The following is a 17,404-nucleotide window of genomic DNA, read 5'->3' on the forward strand; positions in this document are numbered from 1 at the left end:
GGGGGAGATGCAGCATTGCGCTGCTGCCACACCGATGATTCGATTTCCTCTCTCTCTCCATCCTGAACTCCATCCTGGATACAACCCAGCGACCTGGTTTCTTACTGCTGGATCACGATCCAACGCGAATCTACCGGAACAAGACCATTTCGGCATGTATGAACACGGAGGCTGCTCCCCAGACTGCTCGGCTTGCATTTTTTTTTGTCTGGAGACGAAGGGATGGATAGGTAAGCACGTGTCACGCATAAACATGGCACATTCTATGCATTGTACAGGAGAGGCGTACTCAGAGGATGGGAAGCAAGGGATTTTGATTAACTGCAATGCAAATGCAACTAGATAGATACAAGACACAGGGGGAGGGTTTGAAAAAAAAAAAAAAAAAAAAAAAAGAACCTTGAAAAGAAAAGGCACTACCAAATCCAGAACCAGAATCAGAACCAGGGCCGGATCTCACCAGAGCCTGGTCCTACTGCACGAGCACCCGTCCTGTCTGTCCCCCAGCGGACGAAAACACCAGAGGTCGGCGATTCCTCGAGCATCGGCCGATGTCAACGCGTCTTGCCTGTGCTCACTTGCTCGTACTTGTCCGTACTGTCTCTCCCCGTGGTAGCACAGCCAGGTAGTCGTGTTCAGTCGTGATCGTGATCGGACGTACCCAGCCATGGCCCGTAATACTTTGCATGTATGTAGTAATCCGGGCATAATGCTGGCAACGCCTAGGCCAAACTCGTCCTCTTTGAAAAGCGGGTATCAGGTGCGGCTGAAAATGTCTTGTCTTGCTCATCTCTTTGTCGTCCTTGGTTGCTTTTTTCTCTTTGTTTTTTTTTTTTCCTTTTGATTTGCGGCTGAAACAATGAGCATCCTCCCGCGTGAGGGGGAAAATCCAAGGCAGACGCGGTGGGCGCAGGGATTTTGGACGCCTCTTGATTTTGTCATTTTTCCCCTGTCATTTTTTTTAATTTGTTTATTTATTGCTTTGTTTTTTTTTCCTTTTGGTGCATGTGTATGACCGTGGATGGCCATGGACGCGAAACAAGTCTCAGGCATGGATGGTGGTGACACATGCTGCATTCTGTGCTCCCTACATGTACTCATACATTACATGATCCGTTTCATGCAAAAGGAAATACAACGCCTCCACGAACATGTGCAGAGTAGCGGCACAGCGCGCCTAAGTGTCGTGATAGAATCGGACAAGATCGTCCGAATCAAAGTGCCCCGGAACATGCCCCCGAGTCGCCGAATGGGCTTGACCGCCTCCATGGGAAAAGAGAACAAGAAGATGAAAGAATCAAATCAAATCAAATCAGTTCACTGTAGTGTAGTGTAGTGTAGTGCATAGAGACCCAAAAGCAACCCCCGCAGATATACGCCAAGTCGTATGCAACATTTAAAAGTCATGATACAATTCGCTCTCGCTCTCTTTGGCCCAAAAAGACCAAGAATATCAGGCTTCCGGTAATCCCCTTCCGCATTCCGGTCTCGACTCGTCTCCTCATCTCATCATCCCTGTCTTTCCTTTTCTGCGTGTCTCATCTGCCTACAAGAGGTCATCAGAGCCACTGGCGACGCTCTGCTCAATGGCGTAGTTGATGTCGCCCTCGGAAAAGACAGGCCCCTGTCCGTCACACTTGGCCATTCGCCTCATGTGCTCGGCCACCTTGCTGACGTCCACCAGGCCTCGCTTATACAGCGGGTGTTCCAGGAGGAAATCCCAGGCGGCACCCGCGGCAAGCAGCCTGTGGCCATCATCGGAGGTGACTATGCGGTGCGAGGGGAACTTGTTCTTGTGGCCCTCGAGCACGTTGGTGTAGAAATCGGTGGGCGTGTATGTCATGGGCCCCGTTGTTGTTGTTAGAGGCTCGGGAGAGTGGGAGCCGTTCTGGTTCTGGTTCATGGCAGAGGTGGCGCGGAGAATCTCGTTCTCGGTGGACATTCTCTGCAGATCTCGTCGGAGGCGCTCATTTTCGTTGGCGGCTTCCTTCTGGGCGGCTTCGAGGCTTGCGAGTTTGGACTCGAGGTCCTTGACGTGCTTTTCTTTGCGTTCGCGGAATGCTCTTTGACTGGAAGTAGGAAAAAGCAGGGTCAGTCAATGCCTGAGTGGAAGAAATAGAAGAATCGAGTATTTAGTCCCCAATGATAGTGTAGCTATTGGCCATGGACTGATATTATTTTTTCTTTCTTCTTTCTTCTTTCTTTTTCTTTTCTTTTTGATTTTGGAATGCTCAAGAAGTAGATGTAAGGGAATTTTGCGATGGGTATCCGGTAAGACTACGAATTGCCGTGTGCTGAATGCATCCCCGGACAAATCGATCCACAGCTCCATGGCTTCGATGCTACTCCAAGAGATGCCGGGGGGGCACCGAAAAGGGGAGCAAGCGCCAGGAAGGGAAACGTGAGGGAAATGAAGAAGAATCAGAAGGGAAAAAACAAGAGAGAGAAAAAAACCACCTACGCAGCTCTGTTCTGGGCCTTTCTTCGCGACTGGGCCGGGGTCATGTTATCATCGTCGTCGCTGCCGCGAAGCTCGTCGGCGTTGGCCTCGGCCTTGGCCACGGATCCGGATCCGCCATCGCCGCGCATGCTGCTGTTGCTGCCGTTGACGCTGCCATTTGTGGAAGGCGAGTGCGGCTGGCGGCCGGAGCCGTGCTGGTGCTGCTCCTGGTGATGCTGGTGTTGCGGCAGAGAGGGAGGGCTCGGATGCTGGCCAAAGGGCTGGTGATGGCCGCCGAATGGCTGGGAGTAGTCGAATGCGCTGAAGTGGTCGGCGAAGTTATCCTGTAGACGGAGCAAACAAGGGGATTAAGTCAGCATCAGTCAACACTCAACAAGCAGTTCACTTCGAGAGCAATGGCTCAATTGTAGTGATTAGTCTTCTCTCGTAATGCTCAAGTAAGGAGCGCTAAGGCACGAGAAGCGGGAGTGGGGGACCACAAACTGACAGGCGGGGAGGTATTGCTGAAATCGTCCGAGCCAGCTGATTGGGAGTGCGAAGGCGTCAAAGGCATAAAAGCCCCGGGGAAGGCCTGGTGAGTGCCAAAGGCATACTGGGCAGCGAAGTCCATGGCGGTTCTTTCGATGTGTCGGATGGGTGCTGAGAAGGCGGCGATGTCCCCAGCCGGCAGATGTTTTATGTAGGCAAGGTATGGGAACTTATGGCCGCCACCCGGAAGGGGAAACGGGGCGTGAGTGAGGCGAGTTGATTGAAATGGAGTTCTTCTGCCGCTTTCAAACAGGACTCGGGCAACTGCAACTCGGGTGCCTTATATGTAGGTACGAGGTATGTGCAATCGGGAATGGGGAAGGTTATGAAAATAGAGAGGTGGAAGTAGGTGGTATGGTATGTAGGTATGTATCAAGGTGGGTGGGAATCCTGGGGGTGAAGGAGAAAAAGGGAGGGCCCTGGATTTGTCTGCTTTTGGATCTTTGAAATTTCTGGCTCGCAAAGTCCGTACAAGTAAGTAATTGATGTGGCCTGCTTTTTTTTCCTTCAAGACTAACAACGAGGGGGCATTAAAAAGCGAACACCAAGCAGAAATGGAATTAGTCAAGCGTGTAGTGTAAGTGTGGTGTAATTCCAGCACGGAAGAGGAGAGAATCAGGACGAGAACAGGAAACGAAGAGAAATGGAAGAAACACGAGACAACCCACGAGACGGGCGAATGACAGCGGCGCCTGGCCGGAGACCCGGCAGCCTCTTGAGGCCTGAGCCTGAGCTGAGGGGGCTGCGACGGTCCCAAGATGATGCTAGCACGCGTGGGAAGCATCTCGTCCGCTGCTTAGGGATTACCGCGCGGGTAGCAGCCACATGGTCGCTCGCTTTGCTCCGTTCTAGTCGGGGGCTAGGCTGAGGCAATAGAGGACGGCATCGGGGTCGTGGGATTTCTCCAAAACGCCCGGCCAAGCTTGTGGCGCCACACGCGACTTGCTGGACAACCAGACCGCCATTGCTGCGTCTTGTCTCTTTGTCCAACTTGTTTCTCTTTCTCTCCGTCTCTCTGGTCGGGCTCACTCGCCCAATGTCCGCCCTCTCATCCCGACCCTGCCACTAATGCCGCTAATAAGACGGCGAACCCCTCCTAGTGGCTGGACAAGGTGCTGGTGGTTGACGAGCTTGTCGACATGCAGGGGGGGGAGCTTTCAGACCTTTTGCAATGCGGCAGTTGGTTCAGTCTGACTGGTTTGAGATTTGGAGCGGCCCCAGCCCGCTTTACTTGCTGACTTGGTCCTGCAAGCCTCGGGTTTGGCTGCGTTCTTGAACCGGGGATGTGGGCGGACAGGGACCGCTTTTTGAAGTTTTTCCTTGGAGTTGTTGTGGATCATTTCAGAATGGGTTAAAGACTCCAGTCAGTCCTACTGTCTCCATACCAGACGACGAAAAGAGAAAGAGGGGCACCAGACGGACGGAAGAGGCAACTTCAGACGAGCAGAGGACATCACAGAGATGCAAGAAGAGGAAGAGGAAGAAGAGGAAAACATGACAACCCACTTCCCTTCTATCCCAGTCATCGCCGGCCTCGAATCCTTCCCCAACCGTCAGAGCCCAGTCCTACGTGGGTTAAATTCACGCCGCAGGCTTATTTTCTTCCGGGAGCCCAAATTTCCGTCCCCAAGAACGGAGCGCATGGTTGCGTGCGGGAATATTATTTTCATCAAATCAAACCCCCAACCCACGCCCCCTTGGGCATCTTCACATGTACCAGTAGAGGCCAGAGCCACAGCCATCTCGATCTATTTGAGAGGGCGCAAGACCATGACAGATATTTTGATACGAGAAACCTGGGGGCGCTGTTTTCGTTCCAAGAGAAAGAGAGAGAGAGAGAGAGAGAGAGAGAGAGAGAGAGAGAGAGAGAAACCAATACGTGTATACTTGAAGGATTGTGCATCTCAACCTTGTCCTGTGTAGTGACTCACGAAGATCCATCGTCCCGGACTCCGGATGCCGTAGGGCTGAACGAAAGGCTCTACTGTACAGAGAGGGGCCATTGTGACTCTCTGTTATCTCAGGATCTCGTCGAGGCCCGAGGACAACTCTGTGTGTGCCTGCTTCCACGGCCAGTCCTGACTAAGGACGTTTATTTTGAGCCGGGACCGACCGAATCCTTCGAGAGCGGGGGGGCGAGCTGTTAAACTACAACGAGTACTAATACGGCGATCAGCATGGCATGGGCATGGGTCAGATTGGCCTGGTACCTTTCTCAGAGGAACGAGCTGGAGATGGTTTGGTCTGGATCCAAGTCTGCCCTGCTGACTCGGCTGCTTTGATTCCGGTAGCCTGCTGGTGCCTTGTGCCTTGTCTCTATCCAAACGATGATTTGCATTGGCCAAGAACCCGCCCGAAAGGAAGGATCCATGTCACGGTAGCCAAGCGAGTTTGGGCATAGTAGCAGCGGATATTCGGCGTCAGCAGGTTGCATGAAGCACATGTCAGGCATGAACAGGAAGAGGAAAAGAAAAGGGGACCGCCCCGATCATCCATGAGCCAAACGGTTCTTCCAAAGGTTCTTGAGGTAACTTTGGTCCCAACTGTCACATCATTCAACCAACACATCCGATATGGTGTAGTGGCTAACATCGCTCGCTCTCATTAAGTGTGCCGAGCAGCCCTGGGTTCGATTCCCAGTATCGGAGTCATACCGATTTTTTTTGGCTAAAATTTCGATTCTCTTCCTTATCTTTTTTCTTTCTTAAAAAGAAGAAAAAAAAAGCAGAAACGATTATCGCAATTGAAAAGGTCAAAGATGAAAGACGAAAGACAAAGGAAAGGAAAGAATCCTGAAAACGCCCGTCGTTTTAAAAAGTTCAAGTGAGTAGCTAACTACCATCAGATAAGTCTAAACCTCGTGCTGAGAAGAAAATGTCCGCCACCGGTCTATGTAAGAAATCCACCTCATCTGTCTTCCGTATGTAGGCCCTGTTGCCTGTATAGTCTGTATAATCCGTCATATCGCGTTACAAAGTTTTTGCCTTTTCCTTCTCATTTGTTTTCCCTCCTTCGACCTTCTCGACTCCCCTCTCCGCTGGCCTCCTTTTGAAACTATTTTCCCCTGCCATTTCCCCTGCCAAATCACATGGTGCCGCATTGTACAGCATACCCAACTAGCATGTTTGGGTATGAAGGTGTTTATACAATGTTGAGAATGATTCCTTAGTGGCTCTTGATACCGTTGGGCTTCGACACAGCCGCCTCGACATGGGGGTGCTTGATCGTCAAGCACCAGATGTCAAGATAATCGCAGATGGAAACAATGACATCCACCACAAAGCTTCCATACACACCAACCGCGGTGCCAAGCATGAGGAACACAAAGGCGGTTTGATAGATGTCGTCGCCCAGAGAGCTGGGCCAGCCAAAGCCGTAGTTGTTCAGCAGGACTGGGCCAATGGAATCAACAACACCAAAGCCGACGAGCACGCCGAGGACGTTCCAGTAGGGGAAACGCATCTTGGTAAGGTGAGCGGTGATCATCTGACCGACGCTGTAGGCATTGACGAGACCGGCGAAGAGGGAAAAGGGAATCAGGTGGTGGTGGAGGATATTCGGCTGCAGATACAGATACGTAACGATAAGGGCCCAGACAGCGAAGAACGGAACAAGACCAAGCAGGGCGCCGCGGGAACGGTCGCCTCGGGCACGGCGAGCTCGGATGACGTTGACGGACGACTCGAAAGTGTTGAAGCTGGTCACGATGGTGCCCTGAACCATGTACCACTCGGTAAAGGTGAGCTCGTAGATGAACTCGGGAATGCCCAGAGACGCGGGAACGCCAATGGCGCGCAGGGCGCTCTGCTGCCAGATGTGCGCGCCTCCCATGAAACCGGTCAGGGCGAAGACGGAGGCAACAATGAGCACACCCTCGACGGGTCCATTGACAATACCGAGAGTAAGAGTCTTGGTGTGGTACTCGTCCCAGGTCTGGACGTAAAAGGTAAGGAGAGCTGGTCACCTCGATTAGCATCTGATTGTCCCTCTTCTGATTCACCTCGCAGGTTTTGAGTGGGACTGATGGAGGGGAAGTGGAAGAGGGGCAGAGAGGAAAAGTCTCACAAGCAAAAAGAGTGGCCACAGTCTTCCAGCCCTGTCCCATGTTCTGGGACGCGGCAAAGATGAGGACTTCCAGAGTCGTGTTTAGAGCGTCGACACCGTGGTCAAAGAGCTCGCCGAGGGGTCCGGATTGCTTCGTTCGTCGTCTGCAAAGGTTCGCCCCCCGCGCATTAGTCTTTGCCGCTGCCTTGACTCGCCTGATGTCGTTGGGAATGGAAAAAAGACTCACGCTTGAGCACCGTCAACGGCGTCAAATGTCTGGTAGAGCAGCAAACCAATGGCCCAGCTGTAGTAGACCCAGCTCGGGCAGTCCTGATCCAGGGTGGGGTTGTACCACAACATGGTCAAGAAGTTGACGACGACGAACGAAAACCCCGTCAGGGTGATGAGGTTCGGCGCCATGTTCATCGGGAAGCAGTGGATGACAAAATTGGTGTAGAAGGGCTTGAGAATATATTTCGACACCAGGGACCGGTCCACGGCAGAGTACTTGTACTCCTTCAAGGCCGGGAGGTTGTGCTGCCGCACGTAGACCATCTTGACCGGATGTTTCCTGCTGTTGAGCTTCTTCTTCTTCTTCTTCTTCTGGTTCTGGTTCTGGTTCTGGTTCTTTCACACGCTGTCGCAATGATCAACACGCCGTCTCGTCGCGGTTTTCGTTTGGTCTCGGTCGTTTGGGTATTAAGATTGCATCGGCTTAGATCGGGTGGACACGAAGCTTGCAAGAGAGAGCTTGCTTGGCTTTGATATGTTGGGAAGATGCAAAAGACCAATTCACTCCAATACAGACTGTCGCTGCGGCAAAGAGGAATCAATGCGAGAGGCAGTGACGCTCGCGAGAAAAACAAAAGTTGGGCTAGAGACCCGTCTTCCTTGGTCTAGTCGCGTGTCCTGTTGTTAGTTTGAAATCGACCAGGATGAAGTAATGGCTGCTCGGGAAGCAGAAACAGGCTGTCACGAGGATTTTTTGGGCGCACAAACACCGACGTCAATTTCGCAGGTGGTTGCGCCCTAGTCCGTTCTGGGGAGGCTAGAAGAGGGCTAGCGCGCAGCGTCGAGGAAAGGAGATTGGCTGTGAATCTTGATTGTATTGATGCTTCGCGAGGAACTCTTCTGGCAGCTGCTGCGGGACATTGTTATTGGCTCTGCCGATGCTAACTCCGTTTATAACTCTATATCTCTATTGTTAGATACAGGTAGCATTTGTAACAATGCTTTTGATGGTCGTAGAGCAAGAAAACATTGGCTATCTCACGGATTTCTCTCTTGTGATTCCTTTTTCCAAGGTACATGTACCTATCTAGTAGTAGGTAGTCGGTCGGTTGATCCTTCGTGGTTCGTTCCTTCTGATGGAGTGTTCAGAGCTAAATTGTTATCAGGAAGTTATTATCCTTGACGTCATTGCTGCGCGTCTCGCAGTTGCTACGTAGAGCATCTCTCGATCCCCTCTTAAAGAGACCAACTATCATTGAATCAGCACAGTAACACACGTGTATCATCCGCTGCAGACAAAGCAAATAATCTTCTTTGTAGTAGAGAGATGCCAAGTTCTCTCCTTTAATACCGCAACCCATCAGCTATATTGTGATGATATCGGTGACTTTTTGGGATACCGTTGGTCCATGTCTTTCCAGGGGGGGGTTTTCATTTTGTATACATCCTCACCTGTAATTCAGGTCCCCCAGTCGACGATGGGAAGACGTGATTGGCGATTGTGCTAATACAATTTGCCACCCTCTTTTAATCAACCTCTATAGGTGGCCATCACCGTGATACTCCATATTATGTGCCTTCCATGTTGTTCAATCGTCCAGAATAAGTCGCAACTACCGCACGGCTCCTGCTGCTTACAACGGCCGCCGGCACTCGTGAGACACCAGGACACCAGGACTATCCGAGATCGCTACCTGGATCGTAATTCAAGTCAATTTCCCCCGTCCACATTAACGGAAAATGGATTCATTCTTCTCGTTATGTATCTCGTCCAACGTGAGCTCGGCTAGCTAGACTCGTACCCTGACATCTTTGCTCTCTCTGCGCGCCAGCGTATCCCTCGAAGCCATTCACGCGCTCGACAGAACCCCAGAGCCGAAGCGGGTACAATAGATTGTCACCACATCGTCGCTCTTGTCCCGAATCTAAACGGCTTCGGAAGACGCTTTCGTTCCAGGGGACCTTTTCACCCCACGAGTTCAATGCCAAGGTATCTCTAGTGTCTATAGTTGATGGACGGGATAAAGGCAGCATGACCCGTGCGAATGGCGTTCAGCAGCGGCTTGAAGAAAAAGCTTCACCTCGGAGGCCTTTGGATCCCGCTCGGCCATCATGCCCCATTTCTTTCTTCATTTCCCTCGAGGCACAGTGAAAATGCTTCTGTTTCCATCGCTGCCTCTCTTCCCACTAACTCTTCCTCGCAACATGGAAATAATCCTTCTGCTCCGCAATCAGCCCGTCTCGCCAGGTCAGCAGCGACACCCCCCTCATCAGCACGGCATCTCCCCTCGCGATCCCCAAGGCAGGCGAGCTCTTTCTCGCCGTGCACCGCACGTCGCACTCCCAGATGACCAAGTCTGGCGTCCCACTGATAGACCGCGTTACGAATTCGATGTCGCCATTCGACTCGAAGAGGTCGGCGTAAAACGCCCGAATCTGCACCTTGTCCAACCCCACTAGCTCGAATACTTGAGCAACACAAAAAGGTCAGCTAATCCAATCCACTCCGACCATCGATCATCCACCAGCCTGCCAAAAATGAAATTAAAAAAAACCTCTTGCACAAATCCAACTATTTGCCCAAAAAATGAGACGGAAACTCACAGTGAGCCGTCAATTTGGCGTCGTCCGCATACAAGCTCAGAATACTATCCAGATCCAGGCTGTTATACGTCGACTCCAGAATCGCAATGACGCCGTGCGCGGCCGTCATGATGCCTCAGCCGCCCTCCCGTTTTTGAAGAAAGGAAAAGGAAAAGGGAAGCAAGAGAAGCAGGACGCGGGTTCGCTTCTTCCCTCCCCTCCTTGGAAGAATGACAGGCACCAAAGAAAATAAGGTCCCCAGCTAGCTTCAGCCCGTCTGCGCCGCCACAAAGCGGGAAACCATCTTTTCTTTATACCGTCGTGCCAGTGATTCACGGAGGCCCTCAATCCCAGTAGTTCCACTGCTTCGTTGCCCGATTCATCGATAGAATGCCCAGAAAAGACAATGGCCCTGGCCGGAGGTTTAACAAGCCACGGGCCGTATTCCCCTTATAGATTTTCAACCTTGCGGTCCCGTTCTCATCGTATGGTTCGATGCACACCAAATCGGCCGCGCGCTTTGGAATCAATCCGTCTTGAACCGCCCCCATTGGCCCGCTCGGCAGTCGCTGGGTCCATATAGCATTTAGTAATGCTACTCCGCGGTCATTGCTGTCCCGAATTTTCGGAAAAGCCTGCCAGCATATGCCTACCTAGGAAATAAGAATCCATGGATAAGAAAACACGCTGGAATCCACTCGAATGACAACAACGCCGTAATACTATTATGATTGGTTAATCGACCTGTTAAACTAATGTTCTAGGATCTCCATGGCATGGACTCATCCCATCGTTCCGTTTTCCTTTTCACGAACCGACTCTCCAGCCTTGATCCTTTTCATCCAACCCTCGGGAAAAGGAAATTAAAAAAGAAAAGAGAGAAGTAAAGTAATTAAATAAGCTTTCCGATGCCAAAAATGCGCAATCATAACCATAACCATAACCTGCCGCAACTGATCCGCATCTATCTGGTAATCTTTATACCAAGTCCCCATCCCCTTGCTAACAATCAGGCAGCCCTGCTCAAGACATGGTCCAAAAGCGCGAGGCCGTTCGTAACGTCGCTGTCGACAGACTTCAATGACATGCTTCTTGATGGCCAAGTAGCGTTTCCTTGAGCAGCGGGCCTTTCCTGTCCAGTTCGGCTGGGACGGCCCTGGCCCACTGCGCCGTAAATATTCCTTGTCACTGGTGGGCTAACATTATGGCTAGCAGGCCGGGAGAGCACTTGTGCCGCATCAATGTCTCCCAGTAAACCGGTTCCTGCATACCACATAACGTTGAGTCGCCAATTGTGCTCTTGAATCTCCCTAGCGGTCAAGCGTCCTGGATATCCCATTGACTGGGGAAACATTGGGCCCGTGGGCTCGTCCCGTTCTTCATGGGCACGGTACATTCCGGGGGGGTGGTTCCATGAGGTATCCGGGTCAACTGAACCGGAGTAGCCTTGTCTCTGGGCACCAGAGTTTGCAGTGCTTGCTCCTGCCTTCTCACAAACTTGACAGGTACACCCGCAAGCATACTCAGCGGTGCAGTCGGGGTCAGAGTTGATGGTCAAGTACAGCAGAGTGTCGGGAGAAATCATCGGGTTCTCCTCATACTCAGCGAGTGGGCTCTGTGAAAGTGCCGGCATGGTGTTGGACGCTCTGAATGACGATTCAGGAGCCGACATGTATTCTTCATCTTCTGCCACGGACTCTTGAGGAGTCGATGGCACGGTGTTGAAAACCTTGAAAGCAAATGAAGGACGGTCGTCGTCAGCTTCGGCGATAAAACCTTGAGAGGCTGCCGATCGAGTCGTGAGTGCTTTGAATGTCGACTCAAACGTTGAAGGACGATACTGGCGTTGTCCGGGAGGCCCGGCAGTCAAGGGTTTGGGCGCACCTGGGCCTGTGGCGAGATGCATGGACGCCAACGAATTGGGATCTGTGTTGTCGCTGTTTGTAGAGGGGGTCGAAAGCCGCGATTCGAGGGCGCCGTGATAGGTACCACTTGCCCCAGCTTCGGATGCCATCTTTCGAGACCTCCATCGACTGTCCTGGGTTCTCTGGTACAGAATGCCGGGTTCCGATAGAATAGGCCTGAGTCCCATTGAGACTTCTTCACTTGAGGAGATCCGTGCTCCGCCTTGACTGCTCTCGTTGCGGTATATGAAAGGGGTGCTCAGCCTAGATGGGCCGCCGCCTAGGCTGCCGCCGGCCTTTGGTCTTGTCCCCCGAAGGAGCGCCTTCTGAGCGTTCTTTTGGTTCGGGTTCGGATACGAAGCCAGGTTCTGAAGAGATTTGACAGTCATGTTCATGAGGGCACTGTTGACGATATCGTCCTCATCATCACTAGAGCTGTCGTTGTTGATGGCGACCGCCTTCCCCTTGCCATTATCAAAGAGGGAGAGTGGTGGCGAGCCATCTCTGGCAAGGAGGGACGTGTTATGCCGTCTGAGGCCCTGAGATGACATTCTGGGTTCTTGGAGCGGGCTAACAACAGGGCTAACTGCGCGATCATAGTTTTGCTGTAGAGGGCTATACTGCGGGATGGCTGTGGCGGCTGGCACTTTGACGCTGGTGTCAGGTCTTGACTGTGCGTCGGGGAGCATAGTTCTGGGCGTGCTAAACTTGGTGGCATCAAGAGGGAACCCGCTGGCTTCGGAATTCAATTTGAGCAAGCGGCCACGGCGAGCGGGGGGCTGGAGCCGCTGCGAAGAGTTGGGATTGTAGATGGTCCCCGCAGTTGTATAGGTGGGCTGAGACGAGGCTGAGGAGAAAGTCTGGTAAGAAGCTTCTTCGTCGTCCGCTGGTCCACACGGCTCCATAGTCTGTGTCATACTGATGAACTACTACCTGGCGAAGATGAGAGGAGGTAAAGTGCGATAGAAATTGCAAACTAAGGGAAGGTCCATGTTAGCTGCGAAGCGAATCAAGCGAGAGACGGAAAAGTATAATTTCGTGACATCTCTCTGGAGATGGAGCGTCGATGGTGAGCTCCAAAATCGGCAGAGAGTGATGAACGGGGGAAAGGAATGGGTTGGATATACGATTCAAGGCCAAGAAGGACGAGCCCAAGTCCAACCAAGCTGCGGCCACTTTCACTTTATCGATAGATTCGGACAGGCAGCTGATTGACCAAAGCCTGCTTTCTCTCCAAGATCTTGACCTTGCTCTCAAAGTGTCCAATGAAACAACCGTGAGGTGGAAAGGAAAGGCTCAACGAGAAAAGATGCAAGAAATCCCGGCAATCCAGTAGATCACCAGAGAAGGCGAAGAAGAGAAGAGGGCGAAGGAGGGACGAGGATGATTTGAGAAAGAAAAAGGAGAAGAGAAAAAAATCGGCGAAGCGAGAGCGAGGGGAGAGGGAGAGGGAAAGAGAGGCAAGTGATGGGCAAATCGAGGAGTGAAGTCCTGAGGCACAAATTTCTGGGTGCTCCTTCCCTCCACAAACGACACACGGCGAGCAAGAATAGGAGAAGTGACATTGCAAAAAGTATAGATACACCATCGGTCAAGTTGGCTTACCTGTGATTTCCAAGAGGAATCGCTTTGACGGGGAGATCGAGAGAGAGATCTTCAGCTTTCCAAGAAGAAAGAAGACGGTCGAAGAAGATGAAGACGAAGAAAAAAAGAAACACAGCAGCGGAGCAAATGTGACGAAGATGGGCCGCTCCCAAGAAAAAAAAAAGAGAGAGAGAGAGAAGGATAATGGGGGGAAGGGGGGCAACATCCAGTGAAGTGAAGCCAAAGTGAAGCCGGCGGGTCAAACAAAGGGACAGCCGCCAAAAGTGATCTCGACGACTTGTAATCCAAACTCAAAATCCGAGCACACGTAGCCAGTTGAGTAGCCCTGCGTCCTCTGCGCTCCATAAGGCATCGTCAGTGAATGGGGCCCGTTCGACTTCCCGGCCCAGAAGGACTCAACTACCAAGGTAGCTGAGTGCTACAGAGCCCCCCATGACGCTCTTCACCAGCCATTTCTGCGATATATTGCTGATTGTACTCTTCAATGTCAATTGCTCCGGCAGTGAACCTTGCCTGTCCCCACCTAGGCACACATGATGGCTGCGCAGAGTTTGGTAATGGATCAGTAGCATAGGTAGCAGAGTACAAAAGATAGGCGCTCAGCCCAAGTGACAAATCATGTATACGTCAATATTATTCTTCATCTGCCCACTACCTTATCGTATCCTATAGCCGCACGGCCTACATAACATGTCCAATGCCAACAGAGAAAAGCAAGCCTCGCAGGTCTTGATGCTTTTTTTAATTCATTCCTGGTAAATCCACCCTGGGTATGATCAAGACACGCCTTCCCGAATTATCAAACATGAAAAGAAAGAGAAAACAAAAAGTGAAACGAAGCCTATGGCAAAGATAGCCAAATCTTGTAGCAAAAGCCAATCTTCTGGTCTCAGGGCCGAGACCGTCCGCATCCCATAAAGCGGGTCATCCGTTGCATCATCGTGACCAAGAATAGTGACTCACTCCTCTCTCCGGTTCGATTAGAGCATCGCAATGTACATATAAATGAAACGCGGTCAAGAATGGCGCATCGATAGCTGTGTATAGCTAGCCCTCCAAGGTGCAAGCGCCATGAGGTATGCCGTATAGAGAGGTAGATCAGGCAAAAAAGAAAAGCCATCATCAGGACGAATATTCGAGGATCACACTAAATATTGAAGTTGCAACCAAAGAGTATAATCACCCAAAAGGCTGAGTGTAACTATGTGAGAAGAAGATAAGGAAAACGTCGAAAAAGAGAAGAAAAGAGGAAGGAATGCAGCAGCGGCGAGCCCATCGCCGGGTCCATCTAACTTTGCATGAATAAAATCGAAGTGCTCAAAAGCGACGTTGTCGTCAAGGAGAGAGAGAAGAGGTTGACAGCTTGTACCACACTACATTGGGCGACTCGGGTTCGGATACGCGCTCTCAGGAATCATCCCCGGAATTCTTCGATTTCCCGCTGCGGCCGATCGACCACCGGGAAGTCTAAAGTCGGGATTGTCCAGAATCATGTCATGGCGCTGCTGTACTGGTCGGCGTTGGGGCATTGGAGGCTGTGGGCTCCACTGAGGGTTGATACCACGCTGCGAGATGGATGTGAAGTTGGAGTGCTCCGACTCAGCAGGGCTGCGAGTCCCATCAGGACCACCTCGCACATCGTCGTAGCCGGCTTCCTGGATATGTAGCGGTGGCGGTGTTTGACGTCGCGGCGGTGTACGAGGTGTCTGATCGAAGCGAGGGTCGACATCTTCATAATAGGTTCCCTTGTCCTTAATACCGGTTGCCGATGGTGCAGGGCTTCTGGAGTGATCAGGGGTAGGGTCGCGCTGCGCGTTGGCTAGAGGCGCTACAAGAGGCGAATTTCTTCCACCCTCTTGGTTCCACTGGGCACGAGATGGGACGTATTGCCTATGTTGTTGGACATGGTTAGTAAAATCCAGGGGTAGGGGATGTAGTCAAGGGGCGATGCATACTCGTCTTGGGAATATTTGCTCCCGTCGCTGGCAAACGTCTCTCTCCGCGCAGATGAAGGCGGCTGGTCCTGCTGGAGGTGAACCATTCCGACAACATCTGGGTCGCTCTCCCCGAGGTTGCCATACTGGCCTCCATTGTTGCTAACCCCGGCAGCCGGCGTCGCGTCCATCTCTATGGCTTGCCCAACCGATGAAACAGCAGACTCGGTGGCTTCTGGTAGCGGTGGAGGTGATTCTGCCCTAGGCAAGTCGAGATCTGGGCGGTACGGCACATATCTGTTGCTGCCGCTGTTGCTGCCGCTGTTGCTAGCAGTACCACTCGGTGCGCCATAGTTTGTGGCAGCGTCTGATTGTGGTGGCTGCTGCGCACCGCCATAAGGTCCCCCTCGACCATCTGCAAATCCTTGTCGCGGCGGAGGCTGCCGCCTGTTGCTGTACTGGCTGCCCATATCGTCAGAAGAATAATTCATCGGTGGCGGACTACGTGCTCCGCCTCCGTTGTAGTAAGGGCCACCACCATAGCCGGCACGAGATGGCGGTCCGTATCCTCCTCGTCCACCACGCGGACCGTATCCACCTCGACCGGCAGGGCCGTAGCCTCCTCGTCCTCTCATGGGAGCTCCGTAGCCCCCACGACCACCGCCGTAGCCGTTCACGGGGTCTGTTTCTCGTCTGGCGGGGCCCCGGCGGCCATCATACGGCTGGCCAGCCGCTCCGTAGGCGTTGGGAGGCATGTTGCCATAATTAGTGTACGAATCCTGCGTTGCCGATCGCTGTATTCCGCCTGCGCCATAGCCACCGCTGATTTCGCTGCCTGCGACGGCGGCCATATCGACGGCCGCGGGTTGCCTTCCATTGGATGACCTCTCAGACGTGGTTCGCTGCGTCAGAGGAATGCGTTCCTCGCTCTGCTGGTCGTCTCTCGGAGTCTCGTATGTGGCGAATGCAGGCAAAGTGTCTTGGGTGCCGCTTCCACCGCTAACGGTTGGCACCGTGGGCTGGGTTGTCATGGTGAAGCTGGCCTTTGGCACCTGGTTCTCCCGGTTGTAGTAGTTTTCACCACTCATCTCTGCATTCTCCGCAATCCTCCTCTTTCGGTCTTTTCTGCTTACCAGAGTACGTCGCATGGCGCAAGAGACCAGGGCACTCAGGAAGACCAAGATGGTGCCGGCGAGGACAATGTAGGTGCCCCACGCCATGTGAGGAATGAAGAGCAAGACATCGATGACGAAAGCGGCGATGCAGACGAGAAGGGTGATGAAATTAAAAATGAAGAAGAAGAGCAGATACCTCGACGAATGAGAGGCGGCGCGGAAGTGGGCAGCAATGGCCATGAAGAGCATGACCAGGGTAAGGAACGCGGCAACAGGGTGAAGAATCAAGATGGAGGAGAGCGTATGGCGAACACCACTCGGCAGATCAAAGGCCGAATTCTTTTGGTTGGGAATCACGCTGCCTATTCGCACATGTTTTGTTAGCTGCTATGACATTGTTTTGATTACCAGTACAGCCAACTGTTCGCGACAGTTGTGGGGGGGGAGGATGGGAGGAGCAGGGGCAAGTAGGGGGGAGGCAGGCAATCGCGAATATTCTCACCAATGTCATAACCGATGCCAACGCTGCTGCAGCCCGAAGACCGGCAGAAACCAAAGACGCCAAACTGGACATCTTCAAAGCTACCGAGAGGAATGGCCGAGATGATGGGGGCTGACAGCACCGAGAGGAGCAGCAAAGCAAAGGCGAGGCCAAGCAGGACTGTCAAGGGCGTCGCCGGTCGCAGCATGCTGGCGGTGGACAGAAAAGAACCCAGCTACAGCAACCGTCGACTAGGCGACGCGAGGCGAGGGAGAGAAGCAAGACTCGACAGCAGCGCAAAGACTTTGGGATTGACTCGAGTACCGGAGAAGTAGAAGAAAAGGCGAAAGAATGGCGTGAATTCAGAGAGAGAGAGACAAAGAGACAAAGAGGATTTAATGTCGTCGTTGTTGCGTCTTGTGCGCGAATTGGCTGAATGAACGAATGGGCCCCCCAAAGAAGCGTCACTGGGTTGTTGTTGTTGTCCTCCACATGATCCAGAACAAAGCTCGACCGGT

General features: G+C 52.4%; 5 protein-coding genes across 5 annotated transcripts; all 5 read right to left on the reverse strand.

Moving 5' to 3' along the window:
• Nucleotides 1-1,546: 1,546 nt before the first annotated feature.
• On the reverse strand, nucleotides 1,547-3,071 carry Triagg1_3656 (transcriptional regulator family: bZIP; the record flags this gene model as incomplete). Its single annotated transcript, XM_062897972.1, has 3 exons — nucleotides 1,547-2,069; nucleotides 2,462-2,784; nucleotides 2,949-3,071. 3 exons carry the CDS (start codon nucleotides 3,069-3,071, stop codon nucleotides 1,547-1,549), a joined length of 969 nt encoding a protein of 322 aa, XP_062757159.1.
• Nucleotides 3,072-6,154: 3,083 nt separating this feature from the next.
• Triagg1_3657 (uncharacterized protein) lies at nucleotides 6,155-7,588 on the reverse strand (the record flags this gene model as incomplete). The annotated part of the gene is made up of 3 exons (XM_062897973.1): nucleotides 6,155-6,945; nucleotides 7,055-7,197; nucleotides 7,281-7,588. 3 exons carry the CDS (start codon nucleotides 7,586-7,588, stop codon nucleotides 6,155-6,157), a joined length of 1,242 nt encoding a protein of 413 aa, XP_062757160.1.
• A 1,863-nt stretch (nucleotides 7,589-9,451) lies between these two features.
• On the reverse strand, nucleotides 9,452-9,977 carry Triagg1_3658 (uncharacterized protein; the record flags this gene model as incomplete). Its single annotated transcript, XM_062897974.1, has 2 exons — nucleotides 9,452-9,732; nucleotides 9,869-9,977. 2 exons carry the CDS (start codon nucleotides 9,975-9,977, stop codon nucleotides 9,452-9,454), a joined length of 390 nt encoding a protein of 129 aa, XP_062757161.1.
• An 879-nt stretch (nucleotides 9,978-10,856) lies between these two features.
• On the reverse strand, nucleotides 10,857-12,668 carry Triagg1_3659 (uncharacterized protein; the record flags this gene model as incomplete). Its single annotated transcript, XM_062897976.1, has 1 exon — nucleotides 10,857-12,668. One exon carries the CDS (start codon nucleotides 12,666-12,668, stop codon nucleotides 10,857-10,859), a length of 1,812 nt encoding a protein of 603 aa, XP_062757162.1.
• Nucleotides 12,669-14,729: 2,061 nt separating this feature from the next.
• Nucleotides 14,730-17,094, reverse strand: Triagg1_3660 (uncharacterized protein; the record flags this gene model as incomplete). The annotated part of the gene is made up of 3 exons (XM_062897977.1): nucleotides 14,730-15,246; nucleotides 15,312-16,767; nucleotides 16,827-17,094. 3 exons carry the CDS (start codon nucleotides 17,092-17,094, stop codon nucleotides 14,730-14,732), a joined length of 2,241 nt encoding a protein of 746 aa, XP_062757163.1.
• Nucleotides 17,095-17,404: the final 310 nt, after the last annotated feature.

The sequence above is a fragment of the Trichoderma aggressivum genome, assembly GCF_033847375.1.
Source record: "Trichoderma aggressivum f. europaeum strain CBS 100526 chromosome Unknown scaffold_011, whole genome shotgun sequence".
Taxonomy (NCBI): Eukaryota; Fungi; Ascomycota; class Sordariomycetes; order Hypocreales; family Hypocreaceae; genus Trichoderma; species Trichoderma aggressivum.